General features: G+C 38.1%; 1 protein-coding gene across 3 annotated transcripts; it reads right to left on the minus strand.

Moving 5' to 3' along the window:
* Positions 1-2,280: 2,280 nt before the first annotated feature.
* On the minus strand, positions 2,281-26,140 carry Not1. 3 transcript variants are annotated; one of them, XM_053768819.2, is made up of 16 exons: positions 25,732-26,140; positions 19,312-19,533; positions 17,065-17,248; positions 14,172-16,671; positions 12,412-13,825; positions 11,529-12,092; positions 10,983-11,231; positions 10,300-10,605; positions 9,715-10,092; positions 9,146-9,292; positions 8,212-8,346; positions 6,840-7,268; positions 6,243-6,427; positions 5,633-5,896; positions 5,134-5,270; positions 2,281-4,602 (listed from the first exon to the last, which is right to left on the minus strand). In XM_053768819.2, the coding sequence occupies exons 1-15, from the start codon at positions 25,831-25,833 to the stop codon at positions 5,192-5,194; spliced, it is 7,158 nt and encodes a 2,385-aa protein (XP_053624794.1). In that variant the 5' UTR covers positions 25,834-26,140; the 3' UTR covers positions 2,281-4,602; positions 5,134-5,191. The 3 variants fall into 3 exon arrangements, with proteins under 3 accessions (XP_053624794.1, XP_053624793.1, XP_064293103.1); XM_053768818.2 differs by having other exon boundaries at positions 8,203-8,346; XM_064437033.1 differs by lacking the exon at positions 17,065-17,248 and having other exon boundaries at positions 8,203-8,346; positions 25,732-26,100.
* Between the last annotated feature and the right edge of the window lie 642 nt (positions 26,141-26,782).

Raw genomic sequence — 26,782 nt, forward strand, 5'->3', positions numbered from 1 at the left:
CGCGGCGCGTAGCGGCGACCCTGTGAAGCGTCGGGCGAGAACGACGCCTCCCCGTCCCCGCTCCTCGGTGCTTAAAAGCCTCCATCTGATCATTTTCGACCTTTAATTCTTTTTGCTCGCGTTTTGTGGTTTGCGTCTGCGCCATGAAACTTTTTTACTTTGATTCCGCAACTCTTTAGATCCCCTTTCGAACCCCAGTCACTTTATATGGTTGTTTTTTCAGACCGGCCGGCTTTGGCTGATGTTATATAGAGTAATTGTACGCACAGTACACATTTCAGCCTTAGATTTCAGAAAAAGTAACAAAACCTATACCTATAGTAGTTTATAATAACTAGTAAAGTAGCACCGTAGGTAAGTATACGTAGGATCCACGCGTAAGATATAATGTTTCATGGCAAATAATACCTACCTACTTATCTTATAAAACAATTAGGTAAATAGTTCTACATACTAGTACTAATTTATTATCATCACATACCTAACTTTCTCGTCCTCGCGTGTTCTCGGTTGTATTCGGAGCGGTAACACCTCGAAGCTTAAGAGTAAACTTTAAAATTTTGAAATTAAAGAAAAATTTTTTAATTCTACAACCGTTATGCATTAGTGACATCAATCTTCACTGGAAATGCTTTTGTCTATCAGGTGGTATCGTCTCGTACGACATGTAGGTACAGTCAACAAGCACATCAACCCACCCAAATTCATTGCAAATTCGCCGCTATTATCGCACCATAAGAGTTCATGCAGGGTAACTTGATGTGCTATAGACTGTACAGGAGGATATGGGTGGTTCTTTATAGGGCAGTTCCACACGCATCTGTCACCACATACTACTTACCTATACATATAAATAACTAGCTACGCCCCGGGCTTCGCTCCCGTGGGAACTTTATTATTCCCAGCGAACCGTACGGTCGTCTCCAAAAGTGACTTGGATTTTTGCAGCCGATCGTACATACTTGGTAAGATATGAGAAGTCTTCATGGCCTACCCCTCACTACCTTCGAAGACTCCTTCGTGATCTCATTGAATGGAAATGACAACTTGCACTATATTAAGGATGGGTTGCTTCGTTAATTTTGACGTGCACACAAAAATGTAAGGTTGGTACGCAATTTTATCTAAACGTCAGCGGCGGCGCGCCCGTTAAAATCAACATCAAATTTGACCTATAGTCAATATACATTAGGAACTAGAACAGATCAAGAATTCCAATCAAGCCACCACTGCATATCTCGCACGTTGTCTAAAACCGATCAGCGCAACATTAGTGAGCAATCGAGTGGGAAATAAGAATTTAACTCATATAGACGCAACAGCCGCAGAAGCTACCTATCCTAATATTATAAATGCGAAAGTATGTTTGTTTGTTATCTTTTCACGTATTATCTAGGTACTGGACCGATTGTTATGAAATTTGGTGTACATGGGGTAGAAAATAACCTGGAATAACACATAGGGTACTTTGTATCCCCAAATTCCCACGTGAGCAAAGCCCTGGGGCGCAGCTACTTATAAATATGGTATCTTGGGTAGCTTTATGCGAAGTTATCACTTTTAAACGATCTGTATTCGTTGTAATAGACGCCACTAAAGACAACTTTTTGAACTTCGTGTATTACCTACATACGTATTTTGTTACACCCTATCATAGAAATAAAATTTGGATGTAAGTTTCGGAGACTTCCGTAAATATTGACAATGATTTGTAATGTGAAGGATCTGCGTAGGTCATTGTAAACTGTGTATTGGCATGGACGATGCGCCCCCTGCGCCCTCGTATGTCTGTGGAAGGATAGAACTGTGTGCGTAGTAAGACTTTGCTATTTATCTCACTATCGAGTCGATTCCAAGTGAGACGCAGCTAATGCAGTGTGTCATTGTAACGCAACGACAACCACATTGCATTGTGATTGGTTCGCTGCGTCTCACTTCGAATCGATTCGATGGTGAGAAATAAAATGCAAACTCGCTCTTCGCCCTCTGAACGGACAGAATGGTTGGAATAGGTCAGGGGGATAGATCAAAATGGAAGTGGGCTTGTTGCATGGTTTTACTTAGAGTGCTACAGAATTTTTGACAGCCAAATCAAATTAGATATGTGCCCTAATCCTCTAATCCTCTGTGAAATTAATATTAGCTTCAACTTATAAGACTGGACCGAAACATGTTTTTCGAATTCAACGTAAAAAAGGTTAAGCAAAATGACTTGTGAAATTCTGAAACACCCTATACAAGGATCCGTGAGATGATAGTGAAACGTAAAATGCACGCGACTATTCTAAACGAATTTATTGCATCACACATTAACATGATTCCAATTAACCTATATAATACAATCAAACAAAGGTTCGAGAGTGAAACAAAGCTGAAAATTAATGGAAAAATATTTTATTACAACACAATGTTATTAAAAAATGGGATTACACGCTTAATGACAAATTTGTAGGATAAACATTATAACTAAACCTCCTAAAATTACATTCGAAAATCACATCTAGAAAACTTTACAAGAGCAATATTTGCATTGCATTACGAAACTTAAAATTACATTATTACTTCAATTATTTGTTATCAATTATTACAATTATTTCATATAATGTCTTTGATTAACCGCCGTTGCGTTAAGGCGCTAAGATTATCACTAAGAACTGATGTGCGCGCATATCGTCCCTCCACGCAGATTTTAATTTAATCAGTCGATTTTGTATTAACATCGGTAAATGGTATAATAATATAAATGGTTAATCCGCGATCATTCACGAAAACAGTCCTTATACTAGCGTTCGTTAACTGTTTCTAGAACCACGTTATACTATTGTACTATAAGATAACGGCGTGTTTAGTTTCTTAACACCAATTCGATGTTAGGTTTAAATGCAGCTGGACCATAACATCGAATAGGCGTAAAGAGACGAAACGATAACCCGTTGAGAGCTTCAAGTTAACACATAGTCGGAACACGCATTCCATGCAACACTCGATGCCTGGACAATTGAGACGAATCGAGTGAATAAATATTGATAATTTCGCTGTACTTTCATAACATTTGTATTTTGACATTAACCGAATGCGCAGGTCAAACTTAGTGTATTCATAGCCAAATGGCTGCCGGTAGCTCTCATTGGGCCAGCCTAAGAACAACCTTACAGGCTAACCGAGAGATCGAATGTAACAATAACTCGACAAATCGTAGTACGAGCCGATAATTACAAATATATATAAACAATGTTCACATGCCATCGGGACACAAGTCAGTGTACAGCTAAATCATAGCCAAGTATGTGTATTTCGTCGATAGTAATAAAAATGGGATATTCATAGCAATCTAAATATAAAAGTTTTATAGGCTGTAGCACTAACTCTGTAATTTGACATTCCAATAATTGAATTCAATAACTTATTATACATTTAATGTGATATTAATTTCGGCTTAGAAGCTCTAGAACAAAAAGATTATTATACAATAGTAGGCGGTCATCGACGAAATTTACAGACTGGATATCATCTAAATCTAAGATACGGTTGGACACGGAATTGTACATGCAAAATCAATTTCAAATTATGTATTAATGTCGTAATACTTCTGATATCAGAGTAATTGCTTATCTCGAATCTAAGGCCATGGGCGTACCCCCCGCATACACATACAATTGAGAATTACTATTAAATATACAGATCGCAATGGGCAAAACGTTATATTTATGAATTACACAAGATATTGCTATTTATACACATATTTATCACATGCAATAGTGAGCAGGCCAAGCCTGTGAATGCACTGCTAATTATCAAAAATGTAGCTATATTTAGTTAAAACTACTCCATGTAACAATTAGACGAAACGATTTGAAAGTACAAACGCCTGTGCGGAACAAATGCGTATTATTTGTAACATTTATTGTATAGACTCTTATTCTATGATGAGCAGTCTATTCATGGGTTACAATTCTAAACAATAAACGCATATGCATCAATTACGCATTCGATCTGCACAGGCACCCAACCTTAAAAGATTTTAGTTAGACCGTCGTAACGCAGCTGACACTATTGTCATCGCATTCATACATCCGCCAAGCGGAACGCGCAATAGCGGGACGAAAGATCAAATCGTTTCTTTCGCCGTTTCAACGCCAGTACCAACATTACAAAATCAACTTATTGCCTAACGTTGAAAGGGTTGACGGGACAAGCACGAGGCGGCATTACACATAAATCGTTCATTATAACACTTAGTGTCACTAAGTGTCTTACACTTCATTTGGGGGGTTTATAGTCTGTTTTAACTATGTATGAATATGTCGAAGTAACACTAACACAGAGTTTTTGGGGAGAAGTTTATGAACTATAGAGGCATGATTTAAATAGCTGTTTGTTGGAAGAACCCGAGTAACACTAAAACACAGTAACACTTAGACCGTTTTCATAATCGTCCGCATGAGTTATTGGATGTTTACGTGAACAGTTTGCTCCAGTCGCGGAGGACTGTTTGCGCTGTTTGCGTTGTTTGTGTTGTTTGGGTTGTTGTTTGGTTTTGCTGCGGCGTCGCGTTCGATGTGGAGGGCTGAGGCTGACGTGGCTGCACCTCAGTTTGGAAGCCTGAAACAATTATATAACAGTTTATGAAAGGGTCAATAGAAATCTCAAAGGCCGCCTTTGGCGCATTTTCTTATTCACCTGTTTAATTTTAACGCAGTTGTACGCAACTACTATCATATTAGTTAGGAGTACATATATATAATAATGTTGCGACTTCACGTGGCTGTGGCCAGGGTGAGTAACTACTCAGGTCTTTTTATATTAGCGCCTGAAGAAAAGTTCCCCGATATTGTATATTATAAAAAATTGTTTGATCTCTCTAATAATTTTGACTCCTTACCTAAAATTGTGCGGCCACGCGAACGAAGTCGCGGGCATCAGCTAGTCTATAATAATGTATGTATAGTAAAGTACAAAGGTGTTGCATGTTCAAATTGTGTGCAAACTCTTCATTGACGTAGGTATGTTTAAGCTTCATATTTCTGCGTTGTCTGCCAACGGACGTCAAAATGGCGGGGCGCGACTGAGCAATGGGGCATTGATCTGGGGGTAGTAAGACAGGTATTAACAAGGGCAATTTAAATGTGGTACCTTTCTCGACAGTACTCAGCAAGTGCTGGTATCGGAGAGACTCCCAAGAAGCCCTAGGCTACTCCCCTATCTCCCTTTCTCCCCCTCCCGCACCCGTCTTGTCGGAGATGCACGAACGCGCCACGGACTCGAATAATCTGAAATTCACGTACGTTATAATATACACAATTATCATTATGGTTAATGATAAATTCCTATACCATGAAAATTAGTTAAGTAAAAATGAAACGGAATTATTTAAATGACACTATACACGAAATTTCCTCGCAGCAGTGGTTATATGAATGAGTATTTATCGAAAAAGTTACTATTTTTTAGTTCGTACTAAAATACATACGCCCATATTTGGTACGCTTTGACTTAGTAAATTTGAGTGACGTTTTGGTAGAGAAAAACAGCTGGTTTTCATGCTAAAAAATAATCCTCTCTATTATCGATTACTTCTGCAGCCACAAATCGTCAAAGCCCATGAATATCTCATAATAAAAACATCACTCACTTCTTAATCTCAGGTGCGCAATGCACAAACTCATGTGTCCAGAACTTGTAAATCGGATTCTTGATAAGTTCGATGAACGTGACGAGCAAACCCCAAGGGTGCGGTCGGTTGACTATCAACCGCTCGAGTAGCATCCTAGTGATTTGTTCCTGTACCGCTTCAGAGTTCGCTTCCGCGAACAGGTACAGTAGGCAGCAGGAGAAGTAGTGCGTGTGGCTGTTAGGGTAGCGCAGTTGGTTCGCGATTGCGTTCAGGAATAGGTATCTGTGAGGAATTGAAAAGTTCCATTAGATTAAATAGATATAATAATATATCAGGAAGGTCTTCAGAGTCCTAATGACATAAAAATCTACTTTACAAAATGCAAGACGACACCTTAAACTTAAGATGCTTAACAATATTTTATGTTTTTGATTTACATTTGGGATCGGACTAAAAGCAAAAAAATCATAGACACGATAGACTATATAACCATAGAAGTTAAAGGAGATTGTACACGTAAGTATCTATATCCTTACGTGGTGCAATCTCCTTCAACTTGCAAGATTTGATTAAAGAATGGCACAAGTGAAACTAGGGAACTACAAAATGAAAGGTGACTATTACTAACCTTCCCTCGAAGTCGAAGTCGACGGTGAAGTTCTGGAAGATGTCCATGTGTGCCGAGTGGGCTATGGTGGACATGTTGGGCGTCTGGCCCTTCGAGCGAATGTGGGCGATCGCCTGAGTGCCCACGTAAAGCACCACAGCGTTCATTAGCTGGCTGTTGTATCTGCGACCGGGATCATTTAGCACCTGCAATACGGTTGGGAATTGTAATAATGTAGTAGATAAAATTGATATACATTATAACGATCCCATGGTCGTTGTGATAATTCATAGTCTGTAACGATGCAGTTTGAGCTTTATACTGTACAAATATTATTTATTGCCATACCAGAGAAATATAGGAAAATAAAAACCGTAATTCACTTTAAAGAAAATTGCAAATTAAGTATAAATAAATAAACCCACGACTTAACCAACATAAAAAAATATTATTTTTTTCCAATTTTTATTAGGAAATGATTACAGATTACTCGCAAAACCGCTGGCCTAATTTGGCACTGAATATGGCTTTACTACATCACTTATGAATAGTGGAATGTAACAACATTCCACTATACAGGCACGAACTACAAAGTTTAATATAATAAGGAAAACACACCTGCATGTTGCTCCTCAATTCTGAAAGGAACGTTACCGGCGCACGCGCCTTCAGATACGCGTCTAGATCTTTCTTGAACTGAGACGACGGTAGGATCGTCGCGTAGTTTATCACCGCGCGCGGCGGCAATGAGATCTCCGCCAGTAAGTCCACCTTCAGGTTGGGAGTAAACGGGTCAGGAAGCCTCATGTTCCTCGGGAATGCCGACAGGATGAGGTTTCTCATCTGGATACAATTGGGTGGTATTTCGTCGCAAAAGCCGTAATGGTAATCGCAAAGGAACTCGGGGAAGTCGTGGAGAAGTACCAAGAGCACTTTCAGGGTGCCCTTGTACAGCATCATGACGGGAGCGGCTAGTTCAGTGTTACGCAGGAACGGGTCCAGGTACTTGAACAGGTCGATGAGTAAAGTGGAGTACATTCCCCAGCCCTGCAAACAAGTTTTTTGTGTAACGAATCGGTTTGTCGCCCCGCGTCGAACACTCAGGGGAAGGGTTGAAGCGAAAGTCGAAGCTTGTGAACTTGATAAACAAAATTTGTCGATCGTTTATGTGCAGCACTAAAATAACTAAAAAGCTTTAATATCGTGTCCAGCGATAACTGAATGTGTAAGAAAATAATGAAATTTACGTCGTAAATATGAGAATCGATAAGGAGAACTCAGGTAAGGATGTGGTATACTTATTATTATTATTTTCAGGCGAGGAAGGAGGTAAGTATACCACAAGGACAAAGCAGAACAAAATTTACTTGACTTGTTTTGAATTCACGGTTCACTTTGTGAACTCTTTAAAAGCAATTCAGCAATTCAACATGCATTGCCTAAATACAGGTTAGTATCGCACAATAAGGAGACAGTCTCATCAATATAATTTGTTGATTTGAAAGTAGATATTTATGTGGCAAGTTAATACGTGCCATATTGTTCAAGTAGATTTGAATGAAAAATTAATACCATAAAAGCTGTTAATCTGATTTTCTATTTTTGAATTTAGAATCGAATAACCGATGAAACGGTCACATTATTTTTTATTATGGCAAGCAACCTGACGGGTGGCATATGTTTTGTTAAAAACATATTACATGAGATTGTTGTGAAAAAATTAAAAACAATGAAATCTAATGGTATCAAAGGAACGAATCAAAATGTTAACGGCATCTCTTTATGTATGTATCCTAGAATTTAATAAAGATTTCAACACTGTTGTTTTTTAATCTGTATTTTATTTTTGCTAAGACAGATTTTTGGAAAATGTACTAGGTATTAACATTTTTCTGTCAAATTTCCGATTGATTCCTTGACAGGCAGTCAGATGGGTCGCCACAGGGTCCTTAGAACTATATTAGCCAAACCAGCACCGTACCATTATTACCTTTTGCTGCGGCGTCACGGCTAGAACTCGGTTTATGAAAGCCCTATGGGCCACCAGTTCTAGCCATGCGTAACAAAAGCCTGATGCGTTGTTAGGCCTGATTATGCGGAGGGTGTGGCAAAACGCCGTAAGAACCTAAGGAATCAAATAATTATAAAGTAATACATGTAAAAAAATATATAATCTATGATCACCTCTCGTCTCTGGTGAACTGGAAGAGATTCGATACGAGTCCTGTAAAATTTGTGTGCGCATACATACATTAATAAAAGGTTATTATTGTGCTGAACAATATTAACACGACACATATGAAGTTGTAGGAATATGTTACATATATACCGAAAGATTCTATCTCATTATTCAATGTCCATGCATTCCTGACTAAATTTTTATATTATTATTTTTTTACCTCTATTTCAATTATTTTGGCCAGTATTTAACCAACGTTATTTGTGGACTATTTGGCCTAGTTTAACTTTTTCCAATGCACAGTCGCGGGGCCTACTAGGTCACGGACATTAAGAAAAATTCAAAAGTCATGGCCATAAAAGTACTTTTTCAAGGTATCTCAACACTTTTGAGTTCATTCATTTTCTAGATTTATTATAATTGTTACAAGTCTTGTTGCCTTTTCCCGCTCCTAGGTATTAATATTCAACTGTTTGCCTTTTTGTAATCCGAAATCATGTCTAATTCGTAGCTTTAATCGCCCAGAGTTCCAGCTACACATGGCAAACATATCCCGACCATTACCAGTACCATTACAGCTTAGGAATAATATTTGGATTTGTTGTTGGACAGAGGGCATTGGAAAGAGACGGAGAGATTTTTCCTCAGCAATGGAACGAAATACGTTAACATAATACCTACCGAGCAAACTTGATTTGGTATAGAAAAAAATGTCGTCCTCTCACGTCCTTTTTAACAGAGTTACCTGATAATTGATAGTTTCGAGAACCGGCTCCGCCATGTTCATGTCTAGGAACAGCACCAGAAGAAGGCGGTGATACGGGAGCTGCTGGAAGTTGCTGCCATGCTCTTCATGGTCGGTCAGCAACCAACCGGCGATAATGCCCAAGATCTGACGGAAAATTCGGGGTCAAATGGAAAATTTAAATTACTCTAAAATACATACATATAGGTACTAATAGATTTTACATACCTGCGACGTCTAAAAAGTGGCAACTGTAAACTGGGGGTTTGCACATTTAAATATGAATCGAGTTTATGTTGAGATGACGCACGCCTCTTTGGCAGTTTTAAACAACTTTTAGGTTACGTGCCAGACGCGCGGTTCATTTTAACTTATGTCAGAAAAATGTTTTTACTATTATTTGGTACCTTTTATTTATGTGAACAATGTTGGCATAAAACTAGAGCCAATATATTTGGATATATTCTCAATTCACTCAATTCACATTGTGCAAATGAGAAACAAAAAAAACTTATGGAACCAAAAAAGTGCCAAGAGTGTATTTAAGCAATTTATGTGTTTTCTCATACCTTATTCAGTAGGTTCAGTTTCGGCGTAGGGTTCCCACTGTCCGCGGTATTCTTGATAAGCAACGACACCAGTTTAATAAACGAATCGCACATGGAGTAATATTTCTCTTTCTTCACCGGGGTCGGCGGAGGATTCACCCTATCATCATTCAGTAGCTGATAAACATTCTCAATGCACTTCTGTGTGGCAATTCTAAAGAAACGCGTGATCATGTCATCCGATTTCAGTATACCGTTCATATTCATCCTATGAACGTAGAGGTTGAAATTCTGTGCGATTTCGATTTCGGTCAGAGGCGAAAGCAATACGTTTCGCCATTCGCGTAGGAGGTTTTCTGTCTTATCTTGGAGGCCGGGTGGGTCGTCGTAGTCGCGGGCCTGTGTATATAACTCATGTTTATCTTGGCAGCACCATAGACACAAAATGTTTCTGTGTCTATGGTGATGCATTAATTCAGAAAAAAAAAACAATTTAAAATCAGAAACAAAATTATTCTGGCATGAGCCATACTACCAGAGAGTATATGTAAGTGCCTCGGCCAGCACAATATTTGTGCTCTTCATAATTGAACGAAAATCACTTACCCGCACGGACATGATTCCGGAATGAATATGCGCTGTGGGTCCAAGGGGCGAACGTTCACCCAAATAGGCGCTAGGGTCCTGATTGACCCTCAACATTTCCAATAGGGTTGCCAACCCTTCCGGCGGGGGTTGTCTCGAGTGAGTCATGATCCGGAACAGCATTTCTGTCGTGTGGTACAGGTCAGACTCGTTCACATACATGTTGTTTCGATCGTCAACGAGGTACAGTTGCACCAGTTGCATGGCGAAAGCCACGGCCATGTAGTTGTTCCCTGTCTCCATCATGTGCGCGAGCGCAATGTCGTACTGTTGGCGGAAATGTTCGTTATATGAGACTTTTATTAGAACTATTCTTCGCTAACACTATTTCAACTTTTCAAGATACTGCTCTATATGTCACAGAATCTATATATTATTGGTTTTGTCACACGATTATTAACTAATTTTGAAAACAATTCATTGAGATGAAAGAACACTTATTTGGATGATAATAACTTGTTTTGTAAAGTGCTTTTAAAAATGAATCAAAATTTTCCATGTTTATGTACCTAGTTGAAAACAGATTGAAAATATTTTCTATAACACTATAGAAATAAACAAAAAACTGCATTTATAACACCCCATTCGGATATTCCTTAGTGCTGCCAACTGTTGTATTGCAATTTATTAAATCAAATACATACTTGGTGAAGATTGATCAGATGGTTCCTGATCAGGCAGTCGATAGCTTCAATGTTGTATCGGAGATCGTCCCGGCACTCAGTGAGGCAGCATGTGATCTGCTTCGTGGTCCACAGATGGCCATAGACCCGGGCATCTTCGAGGAGCTTGAGCACTCTGAGGTGGATGTCACGGTAACGAGTCATCATTTCCACATGGTCACTGCTCGCTCCGGGCTGGACAATGTGCCCATCTAGTAGTCCTTCCACAGCCTGAGGATAGATATAACGTTTATTTGTAAAGGCAATAACAAAATAAGAACAAACACAATTGTGTTTGTGTCTGTAAATGGGTGTGAAATAAATTCAGTTATATTGAAATTAGTATTCATCTGTATAAAAGCTAATTTGAACATAACTAAATGAAACAGTGACTGTTCACTGTTAAAAGAGAGAATTTTAAAAGATATTTCGACGATTAAAAATTAAATTGCAAAGAATAGGGGAAAATTTAAAAAAAATCCTGGACAAGAAGTATGTTGATCACAAATATTGCTACAACAAACTCACTTTTTGCAGCAGAGTGCATCCAGATACGATATCCCTGTTCCTTCTAGCTAGGAACAAGCATTCCAAAAGCGAGTGCATATTGGCCGCTTGGACGGTCAACGAGGCAACTCCGACCGAATTCGCTAAGAACATCTCCGCTGCGCTGATCAAAGCTGTCATCTCATCAGCCCCGTAAACCTGGGTGGGGTTCATTACTTGGCTGAAGGTCAGCTGTGGGATCTGGTCTTGGGAGGCCTGCTTCGGGATGAACATCCCAGCGTCTCTCACGGGCATGAATCCTGGAATGTTGCATGCGAATTCTTCGTAAACAGCTATCTGCATGTCCGAAGGTCCACTAACGCGCAATCGTACTCGTTCGGGAATGCGTTCGGTCTGATAAGTCAGCACGACTGGGTCGAAATAGCGGCGGCCATCTTGGCGCGCCAGTTTACGTAGGTCGTAGTCGTTCATGAGCCGCTTGTCGAGTTCCGGCAACGCTTTCTCAACTGCAGTCTTCTGTATGAAAGCGCACGCGAGCTCCATGTTTTCAGTTGCGAGAACCGCTGCGGCGCTTTCCACGATTTCCTGCCGCAAGTTTTTTGTATTTATAGAATTTTGTTGAAAAATCATTTTATAGAGTAATAATTAGTCCGCAACAAAGGAAAACTGAACAAAGCAGAATAATGTAATTTTTAAATTTGAACTTGAAATCACTGGGAAGTGTTGTAGCTGTCCTTCACCAGCGTTCGTACTTACATACCTGTTAATAACAAGAACAATTTTAAGTACATTGGTAGAAATAATTCATATGAAAATGTACAGTATCTTAGCGGACTTTCATACACACTGTAAAAGAAGTCTACGAAATAAAAATATTTAAAAAAGGAAAATTCAGAAACAGTACCTGTTGTGGGGTGGCGGGTAGCAGAGCAGTGATAAATGCAGTCTTGAGGTTTGTGCTGATGGTGCTGATGATCTGTTCGCGGCACGTGATCATTGCCATGCCGGCCGTCAGGTTTCGCATCATGTGGTGGGCGCAAGTCCTCATCCTAACCTCATCTGGATCTAGAGCAAAGTCCTTCCTGATGACCTGCTCGCAAGTCGTCAATGCATATTTTATCGACCTATCTACTACCGGGTGAATCCATTCCTGAATCGATCTCTCGATCGCGGGCTTGACAAACTGCTTCAAATGCGGATAGTTTTGGAACAGAATGATGTGCGGATTGAAGCATATCTTCTGTCCAAATGCTGATGTTGAAGACACGTTCACGTCGAGATAACTGAAACGAGGCTCTGGAAGCCCTATGACTCCCATTAAATTGGGATCGTTGGTGACGAGGCCTCCAGTTGGGGTCGGAGCTGTTGCGGTTAATTCTTCCGTCGGCAAAGCTGCTTGTGGTGGAATGCTGTACTGGATTTGCGGGGTTGGGACCAGCGCTGTTTGAGTCACGGGCATCGCAGTCGCAGCTTCTTTGTTCTTCGGCTGCGACAACTGAAACTCAATCAGGCGCACTTTCTCCGGATCTTTCAGATAAATTACCGGCTTGAGGTCGGAAATGTCTAGGCTTAGATTTTTACATAACACTTCAATTTCGAACTTCAAGTTCAGCTTCAAATCCGGTTCTTGGTGTAACTCCGCAAGCACATTCATAAGCGCCATCGTCCAAGGATTAGGCGGTTTGAATACGACGCTCTTAGCACAAGATTCCAACACTTTTGCGACGAATGGAACAACGTAAAGCAGTTCTTGTTGACCTTTGTGGTAAGCCTCGAGCACCAACGCTTTGAGATCGATGTCAACGTGTAGGATTGGTAAATTGCGAGCTAAAGTCAGCATACCAAGCCAGTGACCTAGATTCTTTAGCAGAGAACGATCAGAAAAGTTGGCAATGCCTTTGTCAGAGCGCAAAAGCACTTTGATGTTGCGATAGGTTTCTTTAGTGACCATTTTATTTATGTCTCGTATTTTTAGAACGTCAAGGAAATTGGAATACAGAGCGTGGAAGTTGAGTTCAATGGAGGCTCTCTTCATGACGAGGTATTGTGATAGCCATGGGTAGTATTCTTCAGTGATTATTTCCTTGAGCTCTTCGCATTTCGTCTGGAGATTTAGCTGACTGAGGTTATTGAAAATGAAGGCTGTTTTGTCTTGGATAGCCTCGGGTGGGGAGCTGATCTTTTCCTCCCGGTCGGTGGCAGTGAGCAAAGTGTCGATGTTGGTAGCGTTTGCGATGGAAGGCCGACTGCCCATGCCTCCAGCGGCGTTCGTCACTTTCGATATAGCTGATATGGACGAGTGTGCGCACACGACGGCCCTATAAAAACATAAAGCTATTAGTACAGAAGAAAGTAGGTTGTAATTTTTAACCTTTGACAATGACTGCTGTACTACTTTTAAATGATTTATATATTACATTTAAAATTAGCATGTTATTTGAAATTAGCATGGTAATAAAAATTTTTACTTGCCACCACAGTTGTATTAATTGAGTCAGTTAAATTTATTTGTGACAAAACAAAATGAGTATACAAATTGTGATTTTATTCCGATAAAACAACTTTTAAAGTCGATATTGAGAGTAAAATCCAGAGGCCGGGGATCAAAAGGGACACCTTGACTTTTGGACGATGTCAACCACGAGAATACTTCAGAATACGTACCTGTAGGGGGCTGAAACAGTGACAACAGCACTCTGGTTTAACACGGCCGCCAAGCTGCTCGGCAGCACCGGCCCTTGCGGCTTAGTGGGCGGCTCTTGATTCTGCAAGCCGTACTCGATATACTCAATCAGATGCGGCGGGAACTCGCTAAAGTGTGGAATCGCCCTCACGTGTTCGCAATACTTGTGGTAGTCCTTCAGACGCGATTTGAACCGGTCCAAAGCAGCGATCCCAAAGTAATACATCTTAGATCCTTCTGGTTTCCGAAGAGCGTCAAGAACAAACCTCAGGGCTAGGCCTAAGGACACATACGTTGGGACCAATCCCTTCTCAATAATGCCACCGAATAATTGGGCTGTTATATGCAACTCTTTGTCGGGATACTGCGGGAAGAATTTGTACTCCTCAAAGAGATTTCGCAGCATGCATGAGAACACTTCCCGCTCCCGCTTGTTAGGAGAGTCTTGGAACTTCTTCAGCATGTCCAGGACCTCGTCGATGGAAAGCGTCGGATGCGGAGGGTGGTTGTATATCCGCTGGAAATATCCGTTCGCTTCGTCCTCGATCTCTTTCGTGACACTGTGCATTATCTCGGGGAAGTGCAGAGGGTCTGGCATTCGAGGTTTATCCATAGCTGGTGCTGGGGCCATTCTGGCTAATGTACTCATGTTGGCTACGTTAGTATGTTGTAAAGGCATCATTGCGAATGGGCTGTTGGGCCCGGCGCCCATGAGACGCGATGGAGATCCAGGAGTGGTAACCAGAGGACCTAAGGTCCCGGGCATAGCGAACGCGGTGTTCGCCGGAGCGGCTAAGTTCATGTTTGCCACGTTGGTTGTCAAATTGGTAATCGACTCAACATGCGGAGTGAATAACTGCCCTCCTAAACCAGCCGGGTTGAAAGGTGTTTCTAATACCCTCGTGTGGGGACGCGTTATACCGGCAATGCTTTGTCGCTTGCTCAGCAACAGAGTTTGGCAGTTAGCGATTACGTTGTAGATAGCTTCTTGTAATTCCGGTTGGACATTTTGAATGCACAGTTGAAGGCATGCCGACATAGTGGCGATCGTCTCGTTGGGGAGCTGCGCGGCCTTGGGCAGCTGGTCTTCCGGCTTCCCCAGCACCTGCGGGCATCTCCTTTGGAGAAACTTCACCATAGCAGAAACGAAGGTCTCTCCGTGGTCTCTGATCTTGTCTGTCAGCCATTTGTCGAGTTTGAGATACTCCCGTCGTGAGGCCAAGCAGGCCAGATCGATAACGAACGGGAATGATTGTACGTTCAGTAGCAAAGATAGCGCTTTCAAATCTTGAGCGACATCCAGTATCCTGGACAGTTTCGACTGGTCACTTTCGCCGCGTATGTACCATTCGGCCATTGCATGCATGATCACCGGCTTGATGTTGGGGTTCTGTGTGTGCCATGCGTGGTGAAGAATGATCCCAGAGTTGGTGTGGTTGCCCAAGAAAATCGGTATGAGCATTGTTAGCAATTCCTGTCTGAAAACTGTCAAAGGTGGCGGTATCTGTAGTAGGACAATCAGTAGGATGTCAGGGCAATGCTGCAGAGGGAATTTGAAGAGCTCATGCACTTGCATATAGAAACCGCGTTCTGCTGCATACAGGAGGAGTTCCACTAAGTACAAACATCGCCATGTGGCTATCTCTTTATTGTCCGCTTCAGGGGGAGACTTCAGCAAGTCTATCGACACCGGATGGAACGGGTGATCAGCAAAGCAGAAGATGTCGGGATGCTTTATAATGTTGCTGATCAGACTCATCTGTCCTTCTAGATTTGTCCAGCGACGGCATAGGTAGTCCACTGGAAATATGTTAGCTGGGTATCCAGCGCTTTGCAAGCCTAGTCGCAAAATGGTGAATAACAAGCTCAGTGCTTGTCTGTCTGGTACTACAAACTCTGGGTGGTCAAGTTGTAGGATCACCTCCTTCCAGTTAAGATTGGAAGCTAATTCTTTGAGGGTTTGCACAAAAACTTCGGCGTTCCACGTCTCGCCGTGTCCATGTGTGATAGGTTCCTTCTTGGCCTCATGACTCATCCAGAAGTTTCCAGGTGTTTGTATCTGCGGGCCATCCGGTATGGTGGCGTGGTATCTGACCATCATGGATATAATTCTGGCGACGTCCATGGCCGTGGGCTCCCTGGCGCCGAAGTTGAGCATGTTGTTTTTGCATTCCTCGATCGATGCAGTGAAAGGGTATCCGATGTCTCGAATGATCTCCGCAAGGGAATTGTCCATCATTGCTGCTGTCATGTCGTCAGCTGTTGTCATTTCCTCCAAAGGAGTCTGGGTGTCGTCTGGATAAAGAAGAGGGGCTAATACAATGGGCACCACTTCACGGGGGAAGTCGCCTCTGAGCCGCAAGAGAAACAAGTCTTTGGTCACAGTAGCGAGAGTCTCGTGCGCGAGGTTGGTGAGGAGAGTTTGCAAAACTTCAGGGCTGCATTCCTGAAGACCTGCACGCTCGACCTGATGACCGCGTTCTGTCAATATTATCAATCATATGAGTTAGGAATAAAACCAACAGTACAAGCTTACTATTATACATGACCTGCTAATTCTGAGATACACTCATATTTTTGAATTTGGATTTTGAGATGAATATTTAATATCTATCAAATTATAATTTTCCATTTAAAATAGCATAATAATAATTCTACAAATAAGTCATTAGGGCTAAACGAAGCAGCCATATTAAAAAGTTAAACTACAATGTATTTGGAAGAGAAGAAAATCCGATAGATACAAATTTCGAAACCCGAAATTCAGATATTTTATTGGCACATTGTTAACAGCAACGAATGTTATATATGTACATTGTACATGAATATTATGTTTGTATCAAATAAATTTAGCACATGATATGTACATCTTACCGGCGTCTAAGTAGCACTGTACGAGATCTAAGAATCTTTTCTTCAGATGCTGCTTCGCTAACGAAACGATTTCAGGTTTCGACGAATTCTTCCTCAAAACTAGAGAAAAGGCAACTTCCTCGGCTGTGGTTAATTTCAAAAGTCTTGACAATCGGTTGAGTAAGGTATTTGTAGGCTTTAATATCTGAAAGTAGTATTCAGAATGAAATAGGACGATAAATAAAATGTACTCCATCTCATTATCAGTATGCACGACATTTAGTGAGGACAGTGACTAGTGGATCGGATGATTTGGAATTTTAAAATGTAATTTCTCATTGCCAATTAAGACAATTCAGCAGTATTGCAGTTCATGATAATACTCCGGCAGCCGAAATTAACTTACAAATAAAAATCTGTTCACAGTTAAAAAAATGTAAATATTTATTGGATTGACATAATTATTCCAGCACCTGTTTATGTTTACTGATCATAAGTCTATCTAATCTAATTGTCATCAGTTAAAGAGGAGAACATGACTATTAATAAACTTTAAGATTAAATAAATTTAACTGATACATTAACTGAACATAAAATAATGTTAAAATTCCTGCAATACTACGATTGTCAGATCAAGAATCAATATAATCTCGGAGAAAATCTAACTACTGATTGTAAAACGTACTAATATTTCGAGAGAGTTCCTAGAGAGTATATATTTGATCGAACATCAATCTGGTATCAAAAGATGTAAAATTGGTAATAGAAGGGCCTCGACGTGACTAACGGTGCATAAGTAGGGCCAAAATTTCTATTTATTATTGTAATATTTCTCATATCTATTACAATAATATTCGGCATATGCTATCTATTGCTATAATGTGCCTCTGATGTCAAAATTATTGGGTCTAATCGGGGGACCTTAAAAAGTACCATTTGACAGTCGTCAGTCTCCTGTATCATGTGTAGGTCACGTGTCAATGTAGACAGAAAAAGCCATGGAGAAAATAAATATATAACAAAATTACTGTGCGCTCCGTCCTTTACATCTAATTTGTCCCTTTAATGCTCTCCTTCTATTACAAAAACGTCAAGAAATTCATTCCAGCCAGATTGATGTTCGATCGAATAAATTACTTCTCTGGCGGTCCCAGAGTATAAGAAAAAATATCTCCTACATCTTGCCTATGATTGGACATACATAATAATATAAATGTTTTCATAAAAAAATCTATAGTACCTACATCAACATGATGTCTGTTATGTCCATGTGATTAGTAAATGCCGGGCCAGCTGCGGTTAACAAAATATTTTACAAATATCTCATATGAATCATAACATTTGCAATAATCAAATATAATTGTATAAATAATTTCTTCAGGCAGAGATAGGTTTATGCCCAGTATATTTGCAGTTTCTTCCCAAACAAATGTATCTACCCAGTTGGGTAAGCGCCCGACTTTTTGTAAAGAAATTGGGAAAATACTGGAAATAAACGCAGCTATGCTTCAGATAAGAATAGGAGAAATAATAAAAACATGAATACATTCAGCATACATAAACATTCAAAATGATTTAAATAATATCAGGACAAACAGACAACACTGGTGATGATGATTCCTAATGGTAGTTGCAGTTTTTAATGTATTTATTTTTATATAGGCAGTGGCAACGACACAACAACTTTTACAATTTATTTAACAATTGGTTGCTCAAATGGCCGGAGGGATATTTTCATAGAAAAACATATTTGTATAATTATATTTAGTATGTACAAATTTGGCCTTTCTTCAATTTTATTATATGTATTGATTATGTAAATGGCTATTTGCATTTCGTCATCAATATTTGCTGTTATAAATAACAGATTGTGTTTGATAAGAAATCCAATGTCCAACAATACTTTCTTTATTTAGGGTGATTTAAATATTAATCAATGTTATAAAAGCAGTAAAATTACATGCTCACATTTTTAAATAACAAGTAATTGGATATTATAGCTACATGCGATTCGTTAGGTCCTAATAACTAATTTAGCAGGTCGTTTTACCCACTGAAAGGGGTCCTAATAACTAATTTAGCAGGTCGTTTTACCCACTGAAAGGGTCATATTTTGGACATCCTAGCTATCAATTAACAACTACCAAGGCTTCGGAACCATCACTACTAAGAAGACATTTCGACTAAGTATTCAACTAGTATGTAAGAAAAGGTGGAGGAAAGGGGATGAAAAAAAAACGATAAAGCGGCTATTAGAATGAGACGCACCTTCTGAAAAGACCTTGTTGGATTGTCAACAGCGCGGCAGACGACCGTAGATTTGGCAGGGTGATTCAGCAAGGCTGCCAACTGTTGAGACAGGAGCGATGCGTGAAGGCTGGTGGTCGATGAGGACCCCTGGCGATCGGTGTCCCACGAAGACTTCGCTGCTTCGGTGAGCAAGCACCTCAAGAGTTGGTTTTCTGCTTCCAGTCCATATAAGCTGACAATCTGGTACGGATTAAACAGAGTTGTCAGTATTTATCTATTAACAATACACAATTTAAAGACATGGCGGTTTTATGAATATATGTATGTATACACTATTTTACATAACGTAAGAAAATAAAAGCAAATCGCAAATGCAATATTCAACAAATGTTTCAAACATGTAAATCTTCAGGATTTTTTAATAGTAATAAAATAATTGAGAATAATATATTTCAATATACAGTTTACCAATACTAGATGTTACTTTAAAAATTTACAAAAAAAAAATAAGTTATCCTGTATGGAGAGTAATATAATTATAAGCTATAGCATAACGACTTTGAGATTTAACAGAAAAATCCGACTTCATGTTGAGAAAACATTCCATTCTTATCACTGGCTAGCATTATGTTTCTGTTATTAGGTCCTATGACTAGAACGCCATTAAGGCACGTATGCCTTCTGTTATCGCCATGTTTACAATCGTGAAGTTATGAGAAACGCCTTAATGACTTTGAAAATTTTGGCACAACACAACATTATGTAGAAGATACATTAAAAATTTATATTCGCTGTGCAGTTAAATAATTTTCATAATAAAACTTCGCGATGCAATGCAACGTACAAAATTTTACACCCTTCGCTTCCGCAGACAGTTTGCTATTCTAGGTTACATTGTTACAACGTACCAGAACTCACTCACATCCAATCTTTCGCATTTATATAAATTTTTCGTTATAACTATAATTTTAATAACACAACGCAATGTATGTTAGAGCATGTTCTGAAAAATTTGTAACAGGAACTTGATTGGTTTCTTGTAATATTTAATTTACTTATTATTATTTTTCTATTTTACTGTTTGTTTCACAAATAAAAAAAAAAACAATTTAATTTAACCTTACCATCAGGCTAAAGAGCCTGAACAGCACTAACATCACTAAAACTATGATTTGTCTATGGTTGGACGTGACACATAACACGTATGTGACACGTAAAATAAGACACTAGCCAATAATATACTTCTGGTCAACTCATATACATGCCATAAAGTTACATTTTAAAAATGTAATATGTATACAAGGGTCTTTAAAACAAATAAAGATTCCAAAACTAAACTTTCTTAATAATATTCCGTTTTAAAAGCAATTGTGTTAATTTATTTCAAATTGATTCTTTGCTACGGCTATAACCTCACTAAGTTTTAAGAATTTTACGAAAAGAAACAAAATTTGTAACAAAAAATGTGCGTCATGTCATCATGTGTATTTTGAAATTCCATTTCAATATAAACTTCTAAACAAACAGTGCAGTAACCGCCCGTAACACCGTGTATACGTATAGCATGTAAAGGTGAATTTCACATTTTGAACGCCGCCGTGGGTTATCATCAGTGTTTATTAAATTGTACCATACACAGTAATCAATTTAATTATCCTATTTTATAAATAAGTAAAGTTCTGGTACAATGTTAGTTTTATAAATGTTTAATTTAAAAAAAAAGAGTCTTTATACGAAAAAATATGCAACACTAATGAAACGCTACAAGCCGCGTTCAAACAGTCGTGAAATTAAATACACAATATGGACGAGTCCTGGTAGGTATAATTTTAAAAGTCGCGCTTACGTTAACAACTATAAATAAGTAAACCATAAAAAAAACTACATAATATAATAACCATCAGAAGCTATTTTGGAGGATTGCCATATTTCGTACAAAACAAAGTTGTTTTATATAACGAAGGTCGAATAATGTACATTCACATTGGTGATATAGACTATGTTTATCACGCGTTTTGTTTCATATAAATTATAGATTTATTTACTACTGATTTTTATTTCAAAATACCCTTCTAAATCTGTGACCAGCGACTAGATCTAGCCGGTGATAATGTGGCCACCGAAGACCTGCTACATCTCTAGCCGAAATGATAAAGGCTGAACTTAGGTTTAGCCGAACGTTAGCCGGCTAAACCTAGGTGTCGCCGCAGTAAAGTAACATTTTTAGGAAAAAAGAGATTAAAACGAAATTTATTGCACAAAACTCTTCATCACTAAAAAAAAAATTTAAAGAAATACCTACACCATCTTTACTAACGTATTTTGCCGAAAAACATATCCTAACATACAAAGCAAATTACAAAACATTAAAATGAAACCAATTCATCCAATAAGCACCACATTTCATATATGTAATTGATCACAAAACAACAAATCACTTAACACACAATACGTACACTAAATCAGACCAGTCTAAATTGTTTTATTGAAATTCCAACCATATTCACCGTTGATTGGCCTTTTCAATGCAAAAAGCATTAAGTAGCGTCCGAGGACCGGCACATAATAGATAATCAATACTTTTGCAATTCGTGAAAGGGTTTATAGGTACTTCCGGGTGATGAGAGTCAATTCCAAACTTCAATTTAATCCAAAATTGATAGCCTATATTTGTTGACTTAAAATTGAGACAATCTATATGGAAAATACATAGTTTACATATGTCTCAATTTTAAGTCAACAAATACAGGTTATAAATTTTAGCCGCGAATATCAAATTGCAGTTTGGAATTCACTATCCTTCATTACTCACGTAAAGACAGAACTTTTGATATATTTATTTTATTCATAATAATTAATCCTATTGTTTATTATTATTAATCAATTGTGCAGTCAAATATTTGTCAAATTATCCTGCACAATGCATTGAGCGCATGCGGCAGGAGCAGCGGCGTGATTGGCATCAATTTAAAAGGGACCTGGCATGGACGGGGGTCAAATAACAGATGTTAATGGGACTTTATTCAGACAATTTTGCATCGATGTACGCTCTTCTTATAAAAAAATATGGCGATTACTACATGACAATGAAATAACAAATATAGGCTTAGTGCCTCTATTTGTCATTTTAAAATTCGAGCGTCTATGCAAGTTTTTTTAAAATAATTTCCTGTACGACGGTTGGCCCGGTTAATATCTAACACGTCGATGGATACATACTATTTACTAAGTTAAATAATTACGCAGGTAACACGGGGCGTAGTTCTAATAATAATAATGCGAAAAGTTTGATATGCTTTTTTCTGTTAGCTTTGAGTTATTTCCCCATATTTGCGTACTTTACTTTGTTACAAAACGTGTCACAGACGGTCTCATAGCAATTTGTAATTCTATTTGCAGGGGTATTGTTAAACCAGTGGCGTAACTATAGGCCTCACGTGGCAAAAGGTACTGTGCCGGTAGCCAGCCAATACATCTTTGCTCGTTATCAGCTACTGCTCTTTTTGTGGTGCCAAAGAAAAACATAGAAGTCATCAAGGAGACATTGTGTATGCTACTCATATGGGCTGGCAAACTGTCGCTTTTATTACCACCCTGGAGCCCGCTATCGAGTTGAAGTTGGCGGGTTTCGCGACAGTTGACTCTGTCCACTGAATGTAATAATGATTAATTTGTTGAGCAGGAACTGAGCGTCTCTCTCAACACCGCATGTTCCCCATTTCGTTCGGGGCTGTTATGTTGACAATATTTAATACTGACAGAAAAGTTAAATCATACTTTAGCTTAAAGTAGGTATGCTATATTTTTTTTTATGAATAAGGGGAAATGTATTAATAGGCTTAAATTAAACCTCAGTTTTAGCTTGTTGTTTGCTCATCTATGGGCAAATTAGATGTTAATCAAATGAATTCGCAATGCATAAAAATACATTAGTGTCATACAGTTTATCTATAAATTTAACCTCTGTGAAGTGAAATTTAAAACAAGAAATTCAGGGATAATATTTGTGTGTCTGCTAAGTACTTAACAAATAAAAGCATTATGAGGACAAATGACACAGAATGAGTTAATTCCAATCTTTCCTCTATTATAAACTGTTCTAAAAGTTGCTATTCAACTAATATTATAAATGTGATAATTTGTGTGTTTATCCCTATTTCATACCAAAATGCATCAATTAATGTAATGTGATATATTTATGTGATTTTTAGTATGGAGATAGATGGATGTGTCGAAGCTAACTTTTTGGCTAGTTTTTTTTACAAAAGACTATCTGTTTCCCTTTGCAACAGGTCAAATTAATTAAGTAAATGTGTTTGTCATACAATATTACATTCCCCAGGTCTGGTCTTCAGGGGGTAACAATTGTGTAATAGCTTGATTTTTGAACTTGTTTCTCTTCTGAACTCAGTATGCATATCAAATTTCATTAAAATCAAGTGCTTAAGCAAACAGAAAAACAGACTGTCTGTCACATGTACAATGTTATGTGGATTTAAACATGCAAGAATGAGACAGTCCTCCGTTTCGATCACATTTAGGCCTAATAGCTGGGCCATTTTTTTGTGTGGAACTAAATTCAATATTCAATTCTATTGCATTGAATGTGAATCTGTTTGAAAAAAAAAGACTGTTACAAAAAATGTTTTCATTGTAAATAAATGTAGCAACTTGTGATTCAAGTTGTTGTTGTTCTTGTAAGATATTTGTATCTTACAAGATTTTATTTAACTTACAATGACACTATTTGCATCTGAATTCATACCTATGAAGTTAGTGATTATTCAAAATCCATGTTATAACTATGAAATCACTAATTAACAGATCTGTACCTAACATAATCTTAAGAATACATTTATTATTTCATTTTCCAGGTATTTCTTGAAAGTGTATGAAGTAATTATAATTATATAGGTATTAACATTTTAATGTATTTGGAAATAAATTACAAATTGTGTTATACCTACCTTCTTGTTGAATAGACTAAGAATATTGAGATTGAATTTATTGTGAATAAGCGAATTTAATTGTATATGCTAAGGTCAAGTATAATTTATTGCATTGTGTAATTATTTAATATTTAAATTTAACATGTTAAATTTTCATGACATTGTCTACAAATGGTTTGATGTCCATCCTAATGTTATTAATATTATAAATGCGAAAGTTTGTGAGGATGTGTGTATGTATGTATGTGTAAGTATCTTGTCCATGCAAAATCTACTGGACCAATTGTTATAAATTTGGTACATGGTTTATTCAAGTACCTGACCAAATTTCTTGAAATTTTGCATATATGTGGTTTGAAGTATGGAGAAGGTACCTTTCATGCCCGAAAGAGAACTGGTCCTGTGGGAAATTACATGTGGGCTAAGCCGCAGGTAAAAGCTAGTCTTATTATAGGTATGGAATGAAAAAAAAATGAATTGTGTGGGAGTAAACCTGGTTGAATAGACCAGATTTATTTCTTATTTTACTTTTAATTTTATAATTGATTATATCAAGAAGATGAAATGATGGTAAACTATATGTATGAGGAAGGTACGCATAACCTTAACACAATGCCAAAAATACATCAATACAATTCAACCATGAACATGGCAAGATTATGATTATTGTAACAATGTTAGAATACAATAAATATTTTATATAGTATTGTTGCGTTACTATCCCATAACACAATTCTCAAACTTGTGTGATTTGTCCCTATATATTTATAATTTACTTATTTGTGTATAGGTACATCAATCTAAACATAACCTGGATTACACTTAAACACCCTCAAACTATATAGCATACTTACTAAATCTAAGTTATAGGTTATAATATAAAAAAATAATGTAGACAATGACCCACAAGCATATAACATTTATTGAAATACTAAGGTCAGTGAACTACCCTCAAACTAAATGGCATCCAAAACCTAAGTTTATAGGTTAGAATACACAACATGGATATACATTGACACTAAAGAAAGCATATGATTTGAAATATTAAGGTCATCAACAAAGACAACTGTGCAAACATGTTTATCACAGGCAATATTGGCTTATCAGTTAGCAATTAGGTATAGACATATTCACACTTACATCCTACATAAAAAATGCAGATAGCCAATTTAGAATTGAGTTTTCAGCATAAAATATGTACATGTAGCGTTTTTATTACCTGTAACTGTAATTAGTACAAAAAATATAGGCGCTGAAACAAGAGTCATGACACGAGGCGCAGCTGGGCGATGCGACGTCACTTCACATTAACGACCACAATCCATAATAACATTTGGCATGAAATTATGCACATCGCAATAAATATATAGCTATAAGAAACGATACAATCGACATAAACTTCTGCACGGTTACAAAACGCTCGTGGCTTCTCGTACATCACTCACAATATGGCGACAACAGAAAACAAAGACAGGTCATCATTTCTTACCTGAGTCAACTCTTGATTTGTCTGCTTGAAGTTTTTCTTGCTTAGATTTACTACGAGATAATTGATTTGCGATAAGCTAAACGTTAAAGGGTCCAGGTTCATAGTTCCATTAATGCGAAAACGAAAGCTTCAAACACGTTTGAAGCTTTCTCGATTTTTGACGGGTTACTACAGTGAATATGTGTTCTTTTACAGTTTTTGTGCGAAATAACGACAAGCCTAAGGCCAACATCACCAATAATATTGTTCACTTCAGTAAATTCAACATAATTTTATCACCCCACACTACAATTTATAAATTCTGCACAAGATGACGAAGGCACTCGATCGCTCGCTCACTCGCTCCATGCTTCCCTCCCACTTCGTCTCCGCCGCGCCTCTTACGACCCAACCGTATTCGAAGAAGTGCCAACTGAAATAAATATATGAAAATATTGCCAGTCACGCACGCATCAACTTACCTTGCCATTTCATAAATTTATTTACCCTTTATTTATTATTCATTTTACAATGGCCCCTTATACTGTGTGTGCCCTAATTTATGTCAAGCAACTAGCCTCTTCAAACATACCGAATTTTTTTTTGAGAATTTGCAGGAATGTTCTCCCATACCATATTAAAATTAAATTAAATCCCACTTCTTGTATGTTCAAAATGACGCTATCGGCGTACGACGTGGGACGCGATTAACTTGATTAGTCAGCTAACTTTATATTTAAATTGACGCGAATAGTCGCACACAATGCGGCGAAATATATGTGCACCACCGCGGGATAGCGCTTGATTTGAAAATGCAATTCTACCTTGAACAATTTTTTACAATAAGTAAAAGAAATTCGATTTTTTCTAAATCTTGGTCATAGCTTTCTTCGAGTTTAGGTATGATTTTTTAAAATATTTTCGTAAAGTTGTGTTGAGGGCTCAGCCAATGAACCCATTTTCTTTTCTTACAAATAGTCCTCAAAATGGAAAATATATTTTTTCCTATTGAATAACTAAAAACAATAATCCAATGTGAACGAAGTCGCAAGCATCAGCTAGTGTATATATA

Source organism: Plodia interpunctella, chromosome Z (genome assembly GCF_027563975.2).
Source record: "Plodia interpunctella isolate USDA-ARS_2022_Savannah chromosome Z, ilPloInte3.2, whole genome shotgun sequence".
Lineage (NCBI taxonomy): Eukaryota > Metazoa > Arthropoda > Insecta > Lepidoptera > Pyralidae > Plodia > Plodia interpunctella.